Source organism: Patiria miniata, unplaced genomic scaffold (genome assembly GCF_015706575.1).
Source record: "Patiria miniata isolate m_02_andy unplaced genomic scaffold, ASM1570657v1 HiC_scaffold_3, whole genome shotgun sequence".
NCBI lineage: Eukaryota > Metazoa > Echinodermata > Asteroidea > Valvatida > Asterinidae > Patiria > Patiria miniata.
The window spans coordinates 18,040,657-18,065,317 of NW_024037069.1; the positions used below are offsets into that span (position 1 = coordinate 18,040,657).

At 39.1% G+C, this 24,661-nt stretch overlaps 1 protein-coding gene across 1 annotated transcript; it reads right to left on the reverse strand.

Moving 5' to 3' along the window:
* Positions 1-6,574: 6,574 nt before the first annotated feature.
* Positions 6,575-24,097, reverse strand: LOC119737290 (dynein regulatory complex subunit 4-like). The gene is made up of 11 exons (XM_038211511.1): positions 23,942-24,097; positions 20,131-20,238; positions 18,115-18,312; positions 16,105-16,311; positions 15,190-15,244; positions 13,721-13,926; positions 12,202-12,369; positions 10,970-11,056; positions 8,735-8,944; positions 7,751-7,816; positions 6,575-6,990 (listed from the first exon to the last, which is right to left on the reverse strand). Exons 1-11 carry the CDS (start codon positions 23,942-23,944, stop codon positions 6,841-6,843), a joined length of 1,458 nt encoding a protein of 485 aa, XP_038067439.1. The 5' UTR covers positions 23,945-24,097; the 3' UTR covers positions 6,575-6,840.
* Positions 24,098-24,661: the final 564 nt, after the last annotated feature.

Sequence of the window (24,661 nt, forward strand, 5' to 3'; positions counted from 1 at the left end):
AAAATGCAAGGTTAACCCCTTACAAATTGAAATTTCCCATAAACATTTAATTTTGCCCAATTTTATTCAAAAAGCCAGGTTAAGCCCTTACATTTGGAATTTTTCAGAAACATCTGATTTTGCCCAATTTTAGTAAAATATGCAGCAAATTTTGCTAAAAAACTGCAAGGTTAACCCCTTACAATCTGAAATTTTCCAGAAACCTGTGATTTTGCCCTATTTTGCAAAAAAAAATCACAGGTTAACCCCTTACAATTTTGAAATTTTTCATAAACATTTAATTTTGCCCAATTTTATTCAAAAAGCAAGGTTAACCCTTTACATCTGGAATTTTTTTAGAAACATCTGATTTGCCTAACTTTAGTAAAATATGCGCCAAATTTTGCTAAAAAAAAAGCAAGGTTAACCCCTTACATTTTTTGATTTTTTATGTAAATCTGATTTGGCCCAATTTTGCTATAAATGCAAGGTTAACCCCTTACAATATGAATTTTCCATAAACATCTGCTTTTGCCCTATTTTGCTTAAAATGCAAGGTTAACCCCTTACAATTTGAAATTTCTCATAAAAATCTGATTCTGCCCAATGTTGCTAAAAATGCAAGGTTAACCCCTTACAATTTGAATTTTTTCATAAAAATCTGGTATTGCCCAGTTTTACTAAAAATGCAAGGTTAACCCCTTACAATTGGAAATTTTCCATAAACATCTGATTTTGCCCAATTTTACTAAAAATGCAAGGTTAACCCCCTTACAATTGGAAATTTTCATAAAAATCTGATATTGCTCAGTTTTGCTAAAAATGCAAGGTTAACCCCTTACAATCTGCAATTTTCCATTAACATCTGATTTGCCCAATTTTGCTTTAAAATGCAAAGTTAAGCCCTTACAATTTGAATTTTTCATAAACATCTGATTTTGCCCAATTTTGCTAAAAATGCAAGGTTAACCCCTTACAAATTGAAATTTCCCATAAACATTTAATTTTGCCCAATTTTTTTCAAAAAGCAAGGTTAAGCCCTTACAATCTGATTTTTTTCAAAACACCAGATTTTGCCCGATTTTGCCCAAAAAATGCAAGGTTAACCCCTTACAAATTGAAATTTCCCATAAACATTTAATTTTGCCCAATTTTATTCAAAAAGCCAGGTTAAGCCCTTACATTTGGAATTTTTCAGAAACATCTGATTTTGCCCAATTTTAGTAAAATATGCAGCAAATTTTGCTAAAAAACTGCAAGGTTAACCCCTTACAATCTGAAATTTTCCAGAAACCTGTGATTTTGCCCTATTTTGCAAAAAAAAATCACAGGTTAACCCCTTACAATTTTGAAATTTTTCATAAACATTTAATTTTGCCCAATTTTATTCAAAAAGCAAGGTTAACCCCTTACATCTGGAATTTTTTTAGAAACATCTGATTTGCCTAACTTTAGTAAAATATGCGCCAAATTTTGCTAAAAAAAAAGCAAGGTTAACCCCTTACATTTTTTGATTTTTTATGTAAATCTGATTTGGCCCAATTTTGCTATAAATGCAAGGTTAACCCCTTACAATCTGAATTTTCCATAAACATCTGCTTTTGCCCTATTTTGCTTAAAATGCAAGGTTAACCCCTTACAATTTGAAATTTCTCATAAAAATCTGATTCTGCCCAATGTTGCTAAAAATGCAAGGTTAACCCCTTACAATTTTAGATTTTTCATTAAAAAAAATCTGATTTTGCCCAATTTCATTACTAACACATTGTCGTAAAAGTTGGTATCTGAAAATGTCTATGCAAAACCCCCTACACCGGGGGTTTGTGTAGAAATTATCAGACGGTTATTTATTACTCCCCATCACGCTCAATTAACTTCGGCAGCGACCGCAAGCCCCATTTGAAAGAAAAAGTTAAGACCGGATCAAGGTACCAACTCTTACGACAAAGTTCTAGTGAAATGTCTGAAAATTGTGTTTTGAAAGTTGTATTAAAACGAATAAAATTTAACCCATGGTGTAACCATGCTGTAAATTACATGATGTATTGTGCAAAGTAACAAGGAATCCACACTTTACTAAAATTTAGATTCGTAGACACAAATCCACACTTTTAACACTAGTGTGACGTCATAGCAAAGGAGCATGTTTGGCGGTCGTAACCTAAATCTGGTTCAATCGTTTAACATTAGTTAAGCATTACAGCAACTTGGGTAGTGCGGTAATTCAGTACAAGATGGAATTTTGCGTCGGGGTAACGTAAATCAAATTAGATTTTGCCCTTCACCGACGTTTAAACACTGTATACTCAGTGTGTTACCTCCCGAGTTAATGTTGGAAAACATCACTCCGGTGGGACTCGAACCCACGACCTCCTGTTTTCTAGTGCAGATGTCTTACCACTCGACCACCGAGCTAACTCGACCACCGAGCTAACTCGGTGGTCAAGTGGTATCTAGTGGTAAGACATCTGCACTACAAAGCTAGTTTTTAAAACTATCAACTACATGTATGTTGGTTCCGACCGCCAAAACATGCCCCAGGTCGAATCATCGAAAGCCATGCTGCGAAAACCCCGTCCATGTTCTAAAGATTCCGCCTTGGTGCTGTTTTCAAAATGTTGTGATTTCATTTTGTTTGACAAGAAAGACAGCAATTTAATACCAACTCATATTTTTCTTGGTGGAAATAGCAGGGGAGAAATGTTAAATAAATTGCTGTCGACTGACCGTCCTGAACACGCACATAGAAACCTTAACACGTCTGGCAGACTGGTCGGCGACTATTGCTTTGTTCCTAGCTCCATGCTTCAACCCACAAATCCTCATGGTGTTAGTCTGTTGGCGTTCCATCATGCCAAGGTTTAAGCGTGATTTATTTTTCCAACATTTTTATGAGCTTGGATTCCAACTTCCTCAATAGACCAGAACAGCTTAGGTGACGCTCTTTTCTCGCTTTGTCTTCCTCTCTGTTAATGTTTTTACGAACTCGTAGACGGGAGCTGATGAGAAACATCGATTTAAACAATCTTCTTCACACCAAGTCTGGTTTAATTATTCAAAAAGGAGCAAAATGACACGCTTTTTGAAGGGAGTGGGTGTGGCCCTCGTTACCCAGCCCCCGGATTTGCATGCGTCACTGATGAAGACCACCCCGAACAGGACTACAGCATGAAACACAAACGGGACTTCAATGGACTCAGCATTTGTCGATGAAGTTCATTAATACTTGATGAAGTTCATTATTTATACATGTACTTGGTAAATTTCATTTAAACTTGAGACGAGAGACTGATTGCCTATACGACTGTAATGACGCGTGACAAGATTGATATGTTCCGCTCGTAGGAACACTGATTGCCACAATGTTCCTCGGTGTTTTTCCATTAGTCTTCGAAGATTAACTACCGACGGTAAGACGTACAGCAGACCACCCTTCACTTCCCCCACCATTAAGAAGTTCCAATCTTTTCTACCCGCCTGGTAAACATTACCTGTTTTATTAACGATTTTTGCAACCTTGATGTGAACAAGAACAGGATTTTGTGGACAACTAATTGTTCTGCTCCAGTGCTCCTGTAAGCTTTTTAAGTGCAAAAAAAGAGAGCATTCTACACTGATGTACATTGTACATGTACGTGTACATGTACATGTACATGTACAATGCACGTTCATTGTTAACTCTCTATGCTGCAGAATGAAACATCAGTATAGGCAGAGAATCAAGTTCAACTGAGAACGAACAAGCCCTTAAGCAAATGTAGACACACGAATGTATTCAATTTAATAAATATGTTATGATTAGGCCCCCCAAAAAAATATTCGGTCTCTGGTCAGACCAAAGTACCGGAATTGACGCGGCCACACGGCTTTTTTTTTTTTTTTTTTGCTTTTTATTTTTTTTCTTCAAGCTTGGATTGTACAGAAAAGGTGGGGTACTATTTTGCTTTTTTGGTGTCCTCATGTACATTGGTGTCCTCCATAATTTGCCTTGGTGCTTTCGATCATTTGCCTTGGTGCAATTTCCCATTCCTTGGTGCTCTTTGGTAAAAAAAATTGAGGAGGTGCGGAAATAGAGGGCGCTGTCGGAGCTACCGCGGAACATTTTGGAGAAAAAAAAAGATTGACGTGCATAATTAAAATCGACGTGCGCGCTGACCAGAGACCGACTTATTTTTTTTTTTGGCCTAATACACTAGATTACAACACACAATGAACACCCGACGACATGTCCATTTTATTTTATGTATGTTCAGTTTTAATACAACAACAAAAAAACCAACACAATCACATGAAGTTGATTCAACTACACATATTCACATTAATTCTGTCTTTTCCATCACAACCTAAAAAACACAACATTGCAATTTATACTCACGGACGGTCGGTTATTTCCATTTATCTTAAAAAAAAGTACTTCATTTTACGTGTGAAAAAAACAGCATGTTTATAGTACACCTTTGTACAAAGCCTTTAAAAAGTTTTTTTTTTATAATTCCAACTCAAAGGGATAAATTTCATATATACATTACCTATTTATCATCCCATCCTATTTATCATTTATTTTTCCGAGTACCGAGTACTGCCGAGTGCTGAGGTTGCCGAGTACGAGTACGAGTACTTGTACCTCCGAGTACAAGAACAGGTATCAAAGTATGAGTACTTGTGCTTCCGAGTAGTACGAGTACCGTACTTCGTAGTACGAGTACGAGTACGAGTACTTGTATTTCCTAACACGGCCATACGGCAAGTGGTTCATTGTGCGTAATTGGCCCAGGCCCAGTCAGACCAATAAACAGACCCACTCACGGCTAGCTGTTAAATGTGTTTGTCCGGACTTGCACAGAGGAAAATCAGGAAACTTCGACTTCTCCACAAGCCAATCAACCATTTCAAACTGAAAGTATCGATAAAGTAAGGCTCTGGTATAAAGTCAAGCTATACCATTTCTCCCCCTGAGTACTGTTAGTGTTATTCGAGTACGAGTACTTTGATGATCGAGTACAATTTGGACATGTCGAGTACGAGTACTTTGCTGCCCGAGTACGAGTACCGTCATTTCGAGTACGAGTACTTTGACGTTCGAGTACGAGGACGAGTACAAGTACAACCAAAAAAGTACTCGAGTATGAGTACCGAGTACTACAACACTGATACAACGTAAATAACACATACCCTGATGTGAGGTGTTTTTCGCAACATGCCCATACAGCAGCTTACACTATCCACTGCTATGCATGCACCAAACTTACTTTCCTAATGAACATTACATGCCAAAATATATATACGGAATTGTCTTTTCACTTATTGACAATTATTCCAAAGTGTGTTTTAAAAAAACCTGAGGTTAAGGCATCAATGAGACGGTACAGAGTAGTGGCAAGCAGCATGAACTGCAATTTGATTATTGGAAATAGTCAGGTTACCTGCAACTGACCACAAAGGTTGTATTGGATCCTGAAAAGGTGTTGGTTCTTGTCGTATGATGGCTATCCGCTCCGTTCACGAGTACCCCCTCACCGGCAAAGAAGGCACAGTTGGGGGTGACCGACCGAGGCCATCTTGCCCGACTGCAATTTTGCCGCGACGCGCGGCAGTACCACTGTGTGTACATAGTACAAATCCCCTGGTGTACATGCGTCACACACAAGGAACGGTGCGCGTCAACCAGCTAAATGTCCTGCCCATGGGACGTCGTTGCTAGGTAAAAGGGCGCCCTCTTTCGTTGGCGCACGAAGCCCATATTGCAGTTTGTTGGATACGTGTCACGCAAGACTCAGATTATGTGACAAATGTGATTACGTTCTGTAACAATACATACACCCACACAGGGAGGATGCATAGTTGTTCCTCCAGGTACACACTTAATGAATTTATCATATAAATTTGATATCAAAGAGAAATTTTGTAATCAAAACAACACTGTAAGTTGCTTTTACCATACCTCATAAATATTCACAAAATTGAAGGCAGTCCGAATTAATCCAGTAAAATAACGAGGATTCATTCCCATCTGATTTCTACTTTTTGTTGGAAATGCGAACGGCAGCAGCTCTGAAGAACAGAGTATGTTAGTGTTAAAGTGAGCAACATTATGAATTCTGTTCATCTATGTGTGTCATATAATGCGCCATGAACTGTAATAATGTCAGTTTGTGAATTCGTATGAGGTATATAAGGATATCCTATACATGTATACACAGCATAGAGCTCTATTAAATTACTAGAGCGCTAACTCTTCATTCTTGGCCTGTCATTTACGACGGGACAGGCCTGTCGTTTACGACAGGACAGGCCAAGATGAGATGAAGATACATGTATACACATCATAGAGCTATATTAAATTACTAGAGCGCTAACTCCTCATTCTTGCGCGCGGAGACGCTTTGAAGCCGCTCTGGGCGCAGACATTTTGAATTTATGTGCGTGTTTGTAGAACACAATCAAAATAGATGGATTAAATTTTAAAAGTGTACTCTAAATGCAACGCGCAAGTAGAAAATACGCATCAACTTAAGCGCGTCATGACGGTTCAAAAAACGTCACGGCAAAATACATCTGCAGCGGATACGCTCACGCGTTACGCTGCAAATGAATCGTTCATTTTGATAATCGTGTGTTTCAGTTTTGGCCTTGGGCGTACGTATCGGCTTCGATGACGCACCGGTATGGAATACAAACGCAGATATGCAAATAGCTGTACAAAAGCAGTACAAAAGTTTGAGTTTTCCATAGGTTTGTGCACAAACATGGATGCGCCCAGCAGGCATTACTTTGTACATCGAGTTAGCGCTCTAGTAATTTAATATAGCTTTATTATAAACATCCACTCTGCATGCAAGACTAACCCCCTAAGAACAGAGTTTATGTTGGAGCAGCTACTAATCCTGCAGGGCCCTGGCCAAGCTGTTGACCTCCTACTGTACTCTCCAAGGGCTTGAAACCGAGCTCTTCGGTTGGAACACCAAACGATGTCAGCTTGGCCTCATAGGTCCGTAGAAGATCGTTATGAGCCTGGAATAATAACAAATAATAAACACATTTTGTAAATACGGAGACTTACACTTTTGGGTAGGCATTACATTCACTGTGTGGACTTCCGAACAAAAGAGGTCCACATAAACCAGGTAGAGGAGACGTTGTGTGGACTTGGGCAAGTCCACACAGTGTTTCCCCCATTTCTGGAAAACAGGTTTAGAGGCATTTTTGGGTTAGGTTTATCTGTGGCAAAATGAAGAGAAACACTAAAGGGGATCATAGAAAAAAAATTGGGTTGAAAGAGTTTTCACAGTTTGAGAATAATGAGTTTTTTCACTGGTTTTTCTTAACTACACGAAACCAAGGGAATGTCCACACTAGGTATGTAACGTAAACATGCGTGTTCATGTTCATGTAACTTAAAACACAACTCTTTTCATAAATAGGTCTAGAAGAGTCTCTTTTTGACAGAACACAAATTTCTGTTACTTTACGTCTCGGCCGTTTCATCTCACTTATTACTTTTGAATCAGTTTTTCGAAAGTATTCACATGAAATAGCTCTGAATGCTTCAACATTACTTTTATGACATTTTACAGGGGTGTGAGTGACCACTTACAAAAATAGCTGAAAATAGCTAGAAAAAGGTGTGAAGAAGCTGAACTTTGAAAATCTCCTATACTTTTGTACACAGTAAGTGAGGGAAAAAGCTGAAAAAAAGATGAAATCCAAAACAAAACAAAAGCTGAAATCAGCTTTAAAGCTGAGATTTCACACCCCTGATTTATTTCATTACCTTGCAAACACGGGCAAGCTCATACTGGAGATCTTTGATGGCACTGTTCTTGGAATCTAGGACATCCTGCACAAACCAATAATATCAGATATGAACTCAATCATCAATGCCATAATATCCCACTCAATAACATTGTAAATTCTACCACACGCTGCTCTTGATACAGCTCTTCCTGAAACTGGGAAAGGAAAACATATTACGAAAGTTTCTTTTTCTTTGGGAGGGGGACTACTTTTATCAGTATTGGGAGTTCAAATAATGATGTGCAAACCCGACCTGAAACCGAAACCGACCCGACCCAAAACCGACTTCGGGTCGGTTTGTCCATCTTTTCAGTCGGGTCGGGTCGGTTTCGGTTTTGCATTTTCATTTTCGGGTTGGGTCGGTTTAGCCATCTTTTGAAAAAACCGAAATAAACCAAAACAGTTGAGAAATTTAGATGATGCAATATCAATATTATTGACAGTCACTGTGACCGCAGCCCATTGTGTGGTGTGGCCACCGAGCGCACTATCAAGTTCCCACGGTATTAATTTCTCCAGTCGGATGGGACTGACAGTGAAATAGATACATTGTAACAGTTTTCATGATAACGCATGATGATACCATGCGTTTGTTCAATAAGCGGAGTTACTCTCGATCAATCCACTGAGAATGACAGAGAGAGAGACGATGGTTTTGCAAAAGAATTCATGCCACGTGGGTAAGGGCAGGCACAAAAAAGGAATCACTTTGTCCAAGCAAGGTATTCGGGGGTTTTCGGGTCGGGTCGGGTCAGTTTTACCTTATTTTTTGTCGGGTCGGGTCAGTTTGAGGGAGTTAAGATCGGTTTCGGTTCGGATTCGGTTTATATCTCTAATGTTTCGGGTCGGTTTGGCCTGGTCAACCCGACCCGATTCACATCATTACTACCAAACACAACTATGCTTATAACTGAAAGAGTGATCTCTGGCATGTTTGGCAATATAAATACGCAATTCTTACCTCTAACTTCCTAGTCACCACTGTTAGTGCCGTGGGGTCCAGGTTGGAGGCAGACAGCACCTCATTCAACTGAGCTTCTTTCTTCTCCAATGTGTCTGTCAGAGCAGTCAGTTTCTTCTCAAGCAGAAGATTCTTGAAATTGCTCTTTTGTTGTACCTCGTGGATGGCTTTGACAAACTTGCGATACAGGTCGTCTCGTTCTGTCTGCATCTGAAATGTTGATGAAAATATATGAAAGGGGAAGATTATTTAGAGTTTGGAAATTAACAGGAAATAAAAGGGGACTGCATTTCTGGTCATTTTATTTCCTTTGTATTTCTACACTGTAAATGACAGACTTTATGTTGAAACGTATTTCTGCACAGCTGTGTTTTATTCAATTGTACTCTCCATGAGTTTGCATACAGTTGGAATACTGATTCACCCAAAAAGGTTTTGTCCACCATTTTTCAAATACCATGCTTCCTATCCACTGCATGATGTCAATCTAGGATTTAGACTGTACTTGACCATCTATTTTTGAAGTAGACTTGAATCCTCGATCCTGATTGGTCGATGCATGGAAACAACAGCGTGGTATTATAAGTTGTCCGTGAGCGCGAGTGGAACATGGAATAATGTAGTGCGTCTGTGTTCCACTTCGACCAAGTGGTATGTGGGACACAGACACACTACATTTTCCGTGTTCCACGAGCGCGAGCGAGATAACGAATTTATCTTCAAGCAAACTTGACGTGCAGTACAGTTGGAACGAGCACACTTTACACGAACATTCGGCAGTTTAACGTATGCAGCTGGAATTTCGCTTGCATCTTGGAATAGCGGAATACGCGGAGTGCGGTATGGACCGAGGCCCTGCTACATGGATATGCAGCACGGCTTGTTGCCATGAATCGACCAATCAGGATCGAGGATGCAAGTTTACTTGAAGATAATATCCCATATACCCACGGTCCATAACGTAGTCGTGCCTTTCTAAGATGGGCGCGCCATTTCTGCTACACTCACATGTAATAGGATAACCGCTGAAGCATATGTGTGCAGTGTGCATGTTTCATCTTTACTGTGCGTCAAGTTTGCTTGAAGATAAATTTGATATATAGCCCACTTGTGCCCCTGGAACACTGAAAATGTAGTGCGCTTGTGTTCCATATGCCACTCGGTCGGTGTAGGACACACACCCACTACATTATAAATTATCCTACGAGCGCAAGTGGAACATGGAATAATGTAGTGCGTCTGTGTCCCACATACCACCCGGCCTTCGGCCTTCATGTGGGACACAGACGCACTACATTTTCCGTGTTCTGCGAGCGTGATAACAAATTTATCTTCAAGCAAACTTGATGCGCAGTAAAGTTGGAACGAGCACGCTTTACACGGATATTCAGCAGCGTTTGCAGCTGGAATGTCGCTCGCATCTTGGAACAGTGGAATACGCGGAGTGCAGTATGGACCAAGGCCGTGCTACATGGTTATTTGTAGCACGGCTTGTTGCCATGGATCGACCAATCAGGATCGTGGATTCAAGCTTACTTGAAGATATTCTGTGTTCCACTCACACTCATGGGATAACTAATATAACACGCAAACAAAACATTCTTGATATAGCTTTCTGAAAAGAAAATTCCGTCATGTACCACAAATTCAATTGTGTGTGAAGCAAGCATTTGCTCAATTCTCTTTGACAAATAATTCTCCGTCTTTTATTAAACAACATTCTGCTCCAAGATATCAACAGTCTTAAGGAATGCTAGTCTTTTTCAATGTTAAACACTTTGAGTTTCTAGTTGTTTCTCACGCAGGATACCATTGGAGTTATCAGGGATGTGATTGGTCTGTGACAAAAAAACCTGACAATTGTATGCATGAAGTGCATGCTCCGGCGAGCGTGAAGCGCAAAGCCATTACGGCGTGGGGTCCGGGGCCCACTTAAGGGCCCCGGAAAATTTTAGATTTTAGATGCTCTGTGGTGCAATCTCACATTCATTCTCACATTGGGTATTCAATATGTGCGTGCGTTAAAAGATATACCGATCAACAAGTAATGTCCGTAAGTAAATTTCGGATATTTCGGCAAGCAAAACTCATTATGAATAATTAATTAGCACATTCTACCCCCCTATATTCTCAACGGATTCACACGATTCACGTTGGTGGACTTTTGAGGCCCCAAAAAAACGGATTTCCGGGGAAAAAACGGAGAAATCACATCCCTGAGTTATTCAGCCTTACCTTTTCAAATCTCTGCTCCAGTACTTCATGCTCCCATTCCAAGTCCTTGAACTCTTGGGTCATCACTTTCAGTCTGGCTTTAGCACTCTATAGAGAGACAACAGAAATGACACCTCTCAATCAGAAATACTTGTACCATCAATTCTTTGTGTTATATTTGAATATTTAATTTGATAAAACTACATGTATTCATATCCCAGTCAAAACAGCCAACTGTCTTTATTGAAATTAGCAACAATGAACATCTTTATCCCTTAAAAATTCCTTAAAGAGCCATTTTCCCTTGAAATTACAGTTAACTACATGTTCACGGACTTTTCAACATGTTAAGCCAGATTAGGAGTCAGTGAAAACACCCTTAGGAAAGTCCTTTGTCTACCCATGGAGATAGACCCAGTGTACCGTTATGTATAACCAATGATAATCCTCAGTGGCCAGGTTCATTAAAAAAACGTGAAAATACCCTTACAGGATTAGCCCTATATAAGCCCCATGTAAATGTCCGTGAAACATCTTTTAAAGATTCTTTTCATGGAGAAATGGACTTTTAATGAAAATTTAAGGGATCAGATGTTCACAGAAGCTGCTAATCCTACTCTCAAAACACACAATTGTGAATTTAGACAATTTACATAAAGAAATCGAATTGACTTCGTTTCAAACTATGTTACGTGAAGTGTTTAACATCTTTATCTTTAGTTATTTATTATGTAGCATAATATGACAGCAAGCATATTACTGGTTGCGTCAGAATGTGACAGCTAGGATACTCAGAGATGAAACTGACATATGCCAAAAAAATCAGAAAATAGGCCGATCAGTGTTATGGCCTGTGTTTCTACCATTGAAACACTCCAATAACGACTGGTGAAAGAGATTAAAACTACGTTCGCGATGATTTTAATGTGCCACTTCCATCAACTTTTCACCGACTTTTCTTCGAAATTATGATTGAAATAAAATGACATTTTCTGAAAAAAATCGTTACAAAATCAAATTTTGTGGGTCACATTGTAAGAAAATCGGAAATTTCGTTGGAAAATTCAAAAAGTCGGATTTCCGATTAAAATCGGAAAAGTGTCATCTCTGGATATTTTCAATGTGACATGAAGTGACGGATAATGCATAGACATTTGCACACAATGTCACTTTGTGGTTTGACAAACAATATGTAGTATAATATGGGGGCAATCCTGTGTAAATTCTATTGCAGCTATACAACAGTTACTTACAGCAAGTGAAGCTTTGTCTTTCTCATAGTTGGCCAGTTGTCTTGTCAACTCGGCTACTTCATCCTTTGCTTTCTCAAGTGGTTCCTTCAGACGTTTGTTCTCCAGCTGGATTTCATTCATCTGCTTCTCCATCCTCTCTTCCTTCTTCTTCATTTCTTCAACTTGCTCCTGATTGCATGAAGTTAGCATCAAATAGGTTTTAAGTAACGTACTGGGAAAAGTCCAGCAGCCAACTCAACAAAACTAATGCTACTTCCTAACACTGACAACACTATTTAATAGTGCATTCTCAATAAACAGTTGTATGATTTCTAGGGAGGTGGTGTAGGATTTTTTGTTTTAATATTGCAGTTTGCTCTTAAAAACCTAACTTATTCAAGAAATCTGTGCTCAAGTGCCTTAAAATGGCTCATTAAGAAAATCTAATACATATTTGGGACCTAAAGTTGCGTGTCCGTTGCTCTTCAACAAATTCCACTTTTTTTTCCCTACTTTTTTCCTGTTTTGAACGTCTGGAACCCTCGGGGGGGGGGGGGGGGAGAAATTGGTTTTGGGCCCAAACAGAGTAAATCAAAATTTGCGAGTAAATCAAAATTTTACAGTAATAATTCAGTAACTAAACATGAGTCAATTTTTTTTAGTCGACGTCTCAATCAAAGGTGAAGAACCTTTGTACTGCTAGAAAAATACCAATTTAGAAAAGAAATCTGTTTTTAGGGATGAACCTCAAACTTAGCACAGGGAACGCAACTTTTATCAAACAAACTCCTGCTTATCAAATTAGGTTTTGCCCTTCACCAACGTATAATATAAACTCCTGCTTATTTGTGCAGATGTCTCACAACCTGACCACCACCCTTGGGGAGGTTGGCTGGCAGTGTTTGGTCAAGTGGTAAGATATCTGCACTGGTAAGCAGTCTGCCTTCCCATATGGTTGCAGACCAAATCACGATTTGCATGCCCTCAAAATCTTCAGTATTGAGCATGCTGTGGGCCATGAACTTGAGGGTTTGTAAAAAATATGGGTGGAAGCCATGCACAGGACTGGGAGCTTGCACTTGCAGTTCCATTTGATTTGGATGAATTTGGGACCCTTAAACTTTAAAGCGCTCTATTTTGCAATGGAGTGTAGGCATCGTTTTTTAAAATGGCGATGGGCTTCAGGACTATTTTCAGGGGTGATCATCTTCAGATGGAAATTTCTCCTAAAAGTCATCAGTTGACCCTCCAAAAATTGAAAAGAAAATGAAAGATGATGAAATAAGCTTTAATTTGATGTGTGTCTCGAACACCTTGGAGAGTTGTGAGTATTTTTCCCAAATTTCCGAAGTGGGAGCATTTACCATTGGGGTCGTCTATGGAAGTTTATTTACTGGTCTGCAACCATACGAACAGACTAGTTGTACGATTCCGACTTTCGACGTAACTTTTTCCAGAAACCTAATACATGTTAAACACCACACAATCTATTTTGGTTTGTTTTCTCTTGATATTTAAAATCAGATATTAATGAACATACCTTGAGTGAGTTGATGAGAGCTAGATTGTTGAGTGTGATATCGTTGTAATAATTCTTGATATCACTAAATGCTCTTTCATGGTTACGCATTAGCGTATTGATCTGGCTGTTCTTCCGTTCCTCGATCTCATGGATTTCCGTCTTTCTTCTGAGCTCGAGTTCTTCTCGAAGTTGACGCATTTTCTGCTCGTATTTGTTTTCAATTTCTGCACAACAGAAACAGATATAATGATTTAATGTTTAAGAAATCATGCCCCAGAAGTGGAATCTGAGGCTGGGCTGGCATTGATGATCACATCAACTTTGTAAATCAAGACATCATGGTCAGCCATAGAGCTATATTAAATTACTAGAGCGCTAACTCCTCATTCTTGCGCGCGGAGACGCTTTGAAGCCGCTCTGGGCACAGACATTTTGAATTTATGTGCGTATTTGTAGAACACAATCAAAACAGATGGATTGAATTTCAAAAATGTACTCTAAATGCAACGCGCAAGTAGAAGATACGCAAACAGCTTAAGCGCGTCATGATGGTTCAAGGCAACGTCACGGCGAAAAGCATCTGCAGCGGAGGGACGCGCACACGTTGCGCTGTTTGCGTAGAGCAAAATGAAACGCTCATTTGCTGATTTCGCGTTTTGGTTTTGGGCGTATCGGCTTCGATAACGCACCGACCGGTATGGAATACAAATGCAGATATGCAAATAGCCGTACAAAAGCCGTACACAATTTTGAGTTTTCCATAGGTTTGTGCACAAACATGGATGCGACCATCAGGCATTACTTTGTACATCGAGTTAGCGCTCTAATAAATAATTTAATATAGCTCTATGTGGTCAGCTTGCTTTTGCCAAATAAGTAAGCCAGTTCGGTATCTCGGTGAAGTAGTCCAGGTCAAAGGTCATTCGGGATAAATGCGCTAACACGATGTTACGTGATTGCGCCGTGCGACCGTCTCCTGGCGCGTACGTTCCGTCGATGAGCGTTTGATTATCCCGAATGACATGTGATCCATATCATTTTACACATGCGCAGTTGAAATACTGCACTAGCTTATTAACATGTCATAACAAAGTGAGCGTTTCATTGGATAAAAAATGGTACGGTTTCACCATGATTGCATTGTCATATTTACCAAGACAAAATTCACGTTTTCATAAGTCCCATATTGTTTTATACGGAATTTTAAACACAACCAAGGTGTGCGTTCTTTCAGCTAATCGAAAACAATTCACACACGTCCCTATGTGACTTGTTTTCGTTTTGCTGAAAGAACACTGAACTTTTTGCTATCCGTCGACAGAACCTTAAAACGGTGGTTGAGATTAAAATTCCGTAACTTGAAAAGTACACGAGTGATTTGAATGATTCTTGTACTAAAAGAAAGCTTATGAATTGGGCTTTCATATTCTAGATTTTGAAAATGCTACATGCAGAACTTCCTTAAAATAATATAAAAAGAATCTTACCTCTGGCTTCCCTCTCAAACTCTGCTCTCAAATTGGTCACCTTCTCATCACTTTTCTGCAGATTTCAATGACAATAACAAGCACTACATTTATACGATCACTTTTAAAGTGTAAAATGTGTGTGAAGTGTTTCACAGATCTGGCTTAAATATCAGTATTTGATTGTACTATCGTTTCTCTAAAGAATAGCTTCATCACATATCTGTTTAATTTCACAGATTTTAAATTATGAAAAATTCCTTGAAATAACAACAGCAGCAGCTTTTGCATGGCTGGAACTGAAGAGTTTGAATACAGAGCCTTGTGACAAAGCAAATTATTACATCACAGATTTGTTTCTTTTAAAAATAGTCCATCTGTGGTATTTGACTTTCGCAGTTTCAAGACTACATGAATGACAGAGTCTACATTGTCATTGAATCATTTTGTGTACCGTCTGAAAAGCTGACCGCAAGACCTTATATAATAAGATCTCTTGCTTTGAAGGCGTGTTAGTTAAAATAAATCGACAGCACACGCATACTGAAATTTGTATCCTTGTGGAGACATTTCTTTGTTCTCGTGTAGTAAAGTATTCGAGTTTGAAAGTGAAGTTTTAAAATGCTCTTATTTTTTACCAGAATTAATTTCCTTGGCTGAAATTCTGACTTAATATCCCTTTTCTAAAACTCTTCCATTTGGGACTGATCAACCCACCTTGGAAATTCCTAGTTTTGTGTAAAATCCATATATCTATTTCGTGAAAACCTTGTGGAGACGTATTCATCTATAGAAATTGCCCTGTGGAGACGTATACAATCTTTTGTTCCCTATTGTACACACGTCTCCAGAGGGCACGGTGTATCAGATCACCAAGTGATATTGTTGTCAATTGTAAAATATGTTTACAAGAAAAAATGAGACAAAATGACTTACCATCTTGAGGTTCTTGATAATATCTTCATGTGACAGCTCTTGTTCTTTCAGTGTAACCTTCAAGGAACGCTTGTCTTTCCTCAAGTCTCCTTCCTGACCCCTGTGGTCATCCTGAGCAAGTTTCAGAGCCACTGAGCTCTCAGCCTTGAGTTCTGAGATATTGTTTTGGTGCTCGTACAGCAGATGTTTCACCTTTTGCTTGTATACCTAAGATGGGACGAGACAGACTTTAATACGACTTGCACTGATATGATGTGAAGTATCATATTTAACCCTAACTCCCTAGGCCTTTTTGCTAGGATGTAGCCTCAATCCTGCAAAATCATCCAATTGGCCTCATGGAAAAATAGCATATAGCCTAAATAAATCCTGCAAATTCCTCCATTATTTCTTCAATATGGTCCGTGGAGGGGTGACCACTGCCTGAATCCTGCAAAATCCTGCGGCAGTGACTGTCAATAGGCTGAGGCAGAGGCAGTGACATCCTGGAGCAGTGCAGAGGATTTCAAGTAGTCAAGGACTAAATTTATGCACGGCTGAGCATAAACAACACAAGGTCCGGCCAAAGACCTTGACACAGTGCGTCCTCCGAAATCAGCAATGCACTTTTGCCATGTAGCCTCAATCCTGCAAATTCCTCCAATTTGCAAAAAGGATTTTGGAGGATTTGGGATGATTAGGGTTGAAGGGACAATTTTTGGAAAGATAGAATATAAATATTCCCAAAACTACACCTTGACAAATTGGCAGCTTTCATGTAATTACAACGCTAACAAATTTCTGGGCACAAAAATTTGGTCCTCAAAATTAGAGTCATTCCAGTCACGTTTTATTTCAAAATGTACATAAGTGAGGAATGTGCGCTTGGTTTGCCACCGGCGTAATTCTGAGAAATAGAGTGGGATCCAATATCCCAAAGTGGATTGTTGCTAGTCTTTATGTTCATTCATTCCTTATAGTCATAGTCATGCTCCAAAATTACATGAAAGTTGATGTCTCAGAGTACATTGATTAAAAAGGGTATAAACGGTATGTTGACTAAACAGTTTGGCTAAACATTCAGTGGCTTCGTCCACTGCTGGAAATATGTATAGACAAGGGGAAAAAATGCTGCTGCATCAGATGTAAACAAACAGGGGTTTGCAACAGTTCTCCATAAATAACACATTGATTTAATTATTGCTGTTGTTACTAGTCATTCATGATTCAAGTTCTAGGTTTCGTCTTTTCTTGATAAAATACAAAAAAATCTAACAAATCAAAAACTTGTGTTTTCCTATCTGACATTAAGTCGTGTTCCCTAACGTGGCGCACTTCGAAGCTTACCCGACTTTCCTCGTGTAGTGTTGCCAAACCTCTTTGTTGACAAACCTCAAATTCATGCAGTGAAATACTAGTACTTTTACCTTATTATAAATGCTTGCTATTTAACCTCTGTGAACAATTTCCGTTTCATAAAATTTAATCTGAAATTCAAAAACGGTGGCATCTGGAAATTGGGCACAAATTGGCGGGGTGTTCACTAACGTGGCGCACTTGAATAAATCTCAAAAAATTCCAAATTAACACTTAAGAATTTCTGTAAACTTGATAATTCTGATAAATAATTATTATCTCTACTTACATACCCAGCCAGATGTTTGTCAGAAAATTATTGTCTTATTTTTCGGGCCATTTTTAAAAGGGTTCACTTTGCACTTGAAAATAAAATCGGAAAATCACGCCAAAATAATCTTTTTTCTTCTAACTGTTACGGGTTAATAAACTCGCGATTTATGAACAGGAGTGTTTAGAACTTGATGAAATTTCACTTTCTGTGAAATTTCAGTTAAAACTTTTGCTCTAGGTAGGCGCTACAGGCGAAAAATCAAAGTGTGCCACGTTGGGGGCCGCGCCACGTTGGGGGGCACGCCACGTTAGGGTACAACTGACAGATCCACTTTTTTCCCCAGTACATTGGACACATAGACATTGCATTGAATGGTTACTGGTTGGTCTTCATCTTATTACCTTGATTTCAACTTGATGTCTTTCTTCAGCATCTTCCATCTCTCTGTCTTTGTTCCTCAGCTCTGCCCGTAACTCATCCAGCTGTCTCTTAGTAATCTCCCAGAACGTATTGACCTTATCTCGTTCCAGTTGGAAGTAGTTTCGTTCCTCCCTCTCTCTGTCCAGTTCCTCCCTGAGTCGGCCAATGTGCTCCTCCAGCTAGATCAGTACATAGTAAAGCATACTCAGTCTCATAGACAGATTACTTTTTTGTGTGTTCAAATTACATTATGCTACTCGGGCGATTCACAATGCAGAGCGCCACCAATAGTTTACCACGGAGAGTTCATTTTTCCCAGTGCATTGTGGGAGATGGACGACAAATTCGCAGCGCGGGACATTTGAAATTGTTCCTTTTTTCCGGTCAGTAGTTTCGTAAGCGTATGATTCGAGTATATGTTTGCCCTTTTATTTGCTCTTTGTATCAATATGGTGATTTTTTGTAAGGCGGCAGAACGGTATGCCCCAATCTATACAACTTAGCTCAAGTGTCTACTGACACTCATTCAAATGGGCCATATTTTGTCGACTGTAAACTTGAAAAGTTGACTCTCCATAGCAAACTCTTGGTGGCGCACTGCATTGTGAATCGCCCGAATTGTCCTGAATAATATCAAAAAAAATCAGTAAAATGGCACACTGAAAAGAGATTTCTAAAATGTAATTTAAAAAAATGCTAAACTTAGATACAATGTTTGTGTTCAATATTTCAATGATTCTGAAACAGTCATTAGTCCCCCTTAAAAATACTTGTGCTTCCGATTACATACCATTTAAAAATAGAGATGGTAGGTCGAGAAATTTTTGTAATTTTGCAATTTTGTTTCAAGTGCTGATTAAATGGAGTCAAGGTACAACATGTGCATATGTTTGGCGGGAATTATTTTCATTAACATCAAGACTTAAGCTATCAAAACTGGCCAAAAAAAATGATTCAAACCTTGCCTTAATTACAGGAACAAAAATTTAAAGGAAAAAAAAGTTGACGATACTTAAAAATAATAGTGAATTTAATTTGTGCGCACCACAATGCACAATGTTAGTCACAACGTGAAAATGGGCAACACGGTCCGTATCACTTGGTATCAGCATGCATGGACAGCCCTGTGTACCAGCACCCAAGAAATCACGCTATGCTGTATCGCTACAAATATGAGCAGCGAGGCATCAAAATAACTACATGGCTATATGGAAAACACATGAACAAAAAAAAGAGATCAAGTTCTGTGACTGAACTCGCAGACATTTTCTTCGCCTGACATTTTTACAAAGTCAAGTTCGACCATTTCCACTATGTAGGCCATGCACTGTCCCCTGTTCTTCCATCAGCACTGTCTACCGTATTAGTGTACATGACACATGCACACGTACTTTCACCACCGCAAAAAAAACTTGCTGATCCCACTAGGAAAACATTAAGGTTTCCTTCCCATTGTACGTTAAGTAACCAGACAAATATGGACAGCAGAAATGTTATAAATGCATTTGAGGTAAAAAAAAATATACTGTTGAGAAATGTGTTCAACAAGAGAGAGGGGCCGTATAGTCCGACACCTCATAAGTCCGAATTTTCAGACTTATGAGGCGTCGGACTTATGAGGCATACAATTTATTTATTCCGCCTCATAGGTCCGATGCCTCATAAGTCCAACAACGGAAAAACAAGGTGTTTAATTTGTCGGGCTTACGAGGCGTCGGGGCTATGAGGAGTCGGACCAATGAGGCGTCGGACCAATGAGGTGTCGGACTTATGAGGCGTCGGACTTATGGGCCTTTATTTGGTTAGAGGATGCCATTTTGTCGGACTTATGAGGCTTCGGACCTATGAGGCGTCGGACTTATGAGCGGACCCCAAGAGAGAAAGGACAACTTGACTGTGTTTTTCATGTATTATTTTTTTAACTTGCCGCAACCGCACACTTACTCTTATTGCTCACTTCACCATACAAACCTTCAAATAATTATGTGTGTACATACCTGCTCTTTGGACATTTCTTCTGTTGAGATGCCATCTATGACGGTGGGTGTCTTGGCCTTGGCCGACTTCTTCTTCTTGCCTTTCTTTGCACTCTTCTTCTTGGGAGGCTATTCAATAAGAGTACATATATGACTTATGGAAGGCATCTATCACAAGGATAAAAAAAAATGTCCGGCACTGGCGGCAATGTTTGTTAGTGCCCCAGCTCTTGGCTAAAGTGCTTTGGTAAATCACAGAATGCTATTCCACATTTTTTTTCAAAGCAGAACATTTTTTGTATAATTTGGGGGCTTTCTATTGGGAAAATTAAAAAACTGGAAGTTGAGGTTCATAGGGTTTGTGCACAGGGTGACAAGTGATGGCCAGATATGGGAATTTTTCCAAACTTTGCAATTTTTTCCCAGTACTTTGGACGCATTATTTATTGTTGACATATGCAAATTATGATCACGATCAATAACATGTGGAAATCGCCCCATAATACCTTCTGATTAGCCCCATAAATGTGACCAATTTACTGGACTATTCTGTATATAAAGGCCACAAATTTGTCGCACAATTTTGCACACAATTACGTATCAAAATTTCAACATGAAATTACACGCAAAATAGACATCTGAAAAAAAAGCACTTTTTTAATAGCCTAATATAATGCAGGGTAAGTCCTAGGCCCCCTACTTAAGCAAAAATAAATTAGGCAGTGGATATTTTGCCGAAGACGGCAAACCTTTAGTAAACGTTAGTTCAGTTGCCGGATATGCACTGAACATGCGCAGTTACTGTTTTTTTGTACTTAAAACATTTTCCGGTGACAAATTTGAGTCTGGCTCCATGCCAATATTATCGTTGTAACCTCGTATTCACAAGATGGGATTCAGACCATTTGATAATTTCTGACTTTATTTCCCTTTAAAAAAAATCCCCCAGAGCCACAAATCTGAAAAAGAAAATGTAATACTCTGCAATAAAATGTTTGAGACATGTTAACATAAAAAAGAAGAATATTCTTATTTATTTGGGAATGGGAAAAAAAACACTTAAAAATGTGGCTGGGATCGGGATCGAACCCGAGTCATCCCGCTCACTAAAGCCTTAGCTTAACCACTACACCAAACCTGCTACATAACTTTCAGTGGGAAGTTAATACATCTTATAATTCAGCCCTATCTTAAAGAGTACAGCGCCCTCTGTTGATATGGATTGCCGCCGGCAAACCTTTAGTAAACGTTAGTTTGCCGTCATTACCTCCGGCAAAATATCCACTATCTATAAATTACAAAAAGGCAGTGTATATTTTGCCGGAGACGGCAAACCTTTAGTAAACGTTAGTTTGCCGGATATGCACTGAACATGCGCAGTTACTGTTTTTTTGTACTTAAACACTTTCCGGTGACACGTTTTAGTCTGGCTCCATGCCAAAATTATCGTTGTTACCTCGTATTCACAAGATGGGATTCAGACCATTTTATAATTTCGGACTATAGGCCTATTTCCCTTTTAAAAAAAATCCTCCAGAGCCACAAATCTGAAAAAGAAAATGTAATACTCTGCAAAAAATGCTTGAGACATGTTAAAATAATAAAAGAAGAATATTCTTATTTATTTGGGGATGAGAAAAAAAAACTTTAAAATGTGGTGCGGTCGGATTCGAACGCGAGTCATCCCGATGGTGGGAATTTAATACATCTTATACTTCAGCCCTATTTTAAAGAGTACAGCGCCCTCTGTTGATATGGATTGCCGCCGGCAAACCTTTAGTAATCGCTAGTTTGCCGTCATTACCTCCGGCAAAATATCCACTATCTTACAAAAAAGCCTAGGCTAAATGTGAAAATCAAAATTTGGCAATGTTCTACATGTTCGGGTACATGTTCCAAGTATGGCTTTTATTTACGGAGGTAGTCCACTAAATTGGCCACAAATATGGGGCTACCTAAGTTCTGATCAGCATAAAAATCATCATGATATTAAAACCCGAAGAGCGATCGCGAAAAAAGGTAGCGCCAGTATCACAACTCCAGCAGTACCACTTATGATAATTTATGCTTACGTCACCACAAGTCAGGTACGTCACGTCACAGGACTTAAAATATGCAGTATCGATGGCGACCAGTGGCGGAGCTATGGAGAGCGGGAGGTTTCGCATCGAATGATCGGTCAACTTTCGGAATGCAACTCGTGTTTGAGCAGAGCCAGCTGTGACATGTCGTCCTTTCCATTCCAAACTAACTAGTGCAAACAATTACAATAGCATTCGGTTGTACAACGGAGGTAGAATTACTTGAACTTGAGTGGGCTAATTGATCTGTAATTCGTCAACGGTTAGCGTGCTTATTATTTGTGTACAAAACGAAAATGGATTGTGCTCGACGGATACTATTTACAGTGTCGGCATTTTAGTCGATTACAACGTGTGCTTAAGTGACGAATAGATAAGGGAAGCCTTCGTTTTTGAAATGACCAATGTTAGATTAACCGGCTTGGGCAGATGATTCGGGTCCCATACATATTCTTCCATGATTTATTATTACATTTTGCATTCAAAAAAGTAGGTAGGAATTAATACTTTATCGTGAACGCTTGCATTAATTGTTTTTTATTTTGTTATATTTTTACACTTTTCCTTTTGACAACCGTACAACTTACCATATTTACAGAAACCTTGTTAATATTTTAATAAAAGCTATTGAATAAAGAATTTATTTTGAATTAATGGATTTGAATCTGTAATATCGAAATCTTATTTCTGTCGTTGAAAAAAAAAATTCCCCTTTATCTCCGCGGTTTGACTTCCGTGTGCATCCATGGACTGAATGCGTAACGCCATAACCACAAAAATCCTTGCAGATATGCTAATGATTTATCCTTTACCCCAGGATATGGGATGGTTGACCTATAGCTTGTCTCAATATTTTTCACAGGGAACAATAGATTAACTGTGAAGCTGCACTTTCCCTGCATGCAGAAAAAGTTTGTGTAATGATTTTTGTGCCAAAGAGGATTGGTGGTTTTACCAAGAAAATTACCATACTATTTTTTTAATCGAGGAAAATGTATGGGCTCACCATGCAAGCATTAGAAGAAACACGTATGGTCGCAAACAACATGGCGAATCTCCCAAATTTGATGTTTGCATTAGGCCCAATTTTGGGTATGTATACAACCTCCAAGTGGCATTAGATCTCAAGCAACACCATGAGCCGCTGACGAGTGGATCAAGTTTTATCGTTCTTCCTAATTTTTTTGAGTAAATGTATTTTATTTTGTCTTACAAAATTTCAAATTGTGTTTTGTGCTTTAACGGAAAAAAATGTTGGGCCTGTTTTGCTGTTGCTTTTGCCGGTGCCTCTTTTTTTTTACTTGTCAACATCACCGAACAAATTTCGATTTGATTTAATTAATTCGAAACTTCCTACAATGATGATAAAGATAACTGGGCATCGTTCGCGTTTAACTTGCTCTGTGTTTTAACCATTGATCTCAATTACATTGATCTCCATTAGTACAATGTACATGTACATGTACATGTACATGTACATGTACATGTACATGTATACGTACTGTGTGTGTGACCGTGCTGGTATCACGCGCGCGGACCGACGATGTACATAATTCATAAATTTGATGACGTTGTACTGTTTATGGCATAAATTATGATAAGTGTACTGCTGGAGTTGTGATACTGGCGCTACCGCGAAAAAAAGGCTGTTCACTGTTGCGTGACACTGAGGCGCAGATGCGATCCGAGCCACACGCATTTTGGGGGACCTACCGAATCGTACGAGCTATTGTCACTTTTTAACAACTTACCATGTTTGTTTACAGTCCGAAAATCGAGAATTTAGTAAATTCTTCAGGTAAAAACCAGTCTCAGCTCAATCTCAGTGTTTGACAAGTTAAGTATCGTCGACATTCGTTGCAAGTTGTTTGTTGATCATGGAAACGAGACAGGATACCCCGGATGTACGTTTTTGGAACAGACTGTAGCACGCCCTCTATAAGCTCCGTGCGCTAAAGAGAGGGCGTTTTTTTTACGCATTCGGTAGGCGGCCGGCTGGCAATTTTTTTTGTACCACACATTCGCTATGGGAGCATGGCGAAGCGCGCGGTTGGAATTGGACGGATTTCACTAAGTATCATGCTACATAGTGATCAAAAGTCACGAAGGCATGGCTACATCACTGAAAAATTGCCTGGGTTAATTTTACCAAAGAAAGGGTGAAAACTGCAACTACATTCAACCAAAAGTTGTAGTCATACAAGACCAAATTAAATTTCTGGTCTTGAATGACCACAAGTTTTGGTTGAATTTAGCAGAAATTCTAACCCAAACAATTGGTTATAGAACAACCCAAGTTTGGGTAGTTCCAGTTTTCACCCTTTCTTTGGTAGAATTAACCCAGGGAATTTTTCAGCGTACTAGCGCGCGCTACATGAAAATCAACACCAAAATTCGTCGAACCTCCGACCAATTGACTTTATCCCTTTTCAAGTTGTTACTAGAACTGTGTTGCTTCTGCTTCGATCTGC

What these genes read in the sequence shown, in the direction of transcription:
- LOC119737290 (XM_038211511.1), bottom strand. An exon ending in GTTTGAGAGGGAAGCCAGAG is followed by an intron (nt 13,927 to 15,189) that starts GTAAGATTCTTT and finishes TCTGTTGTGCAG; the next exon opens with AAATTGAAAACAAATACGAG. An exon ending in AGCTTGCCCGTGTTTGCAAG is followed by an intron (nt 6,991 to 7,750) that starts GTAATGAAATAA and finishes TTATTATTCCAG; the next exon opens with GCTCATAACGATCTTCTACG.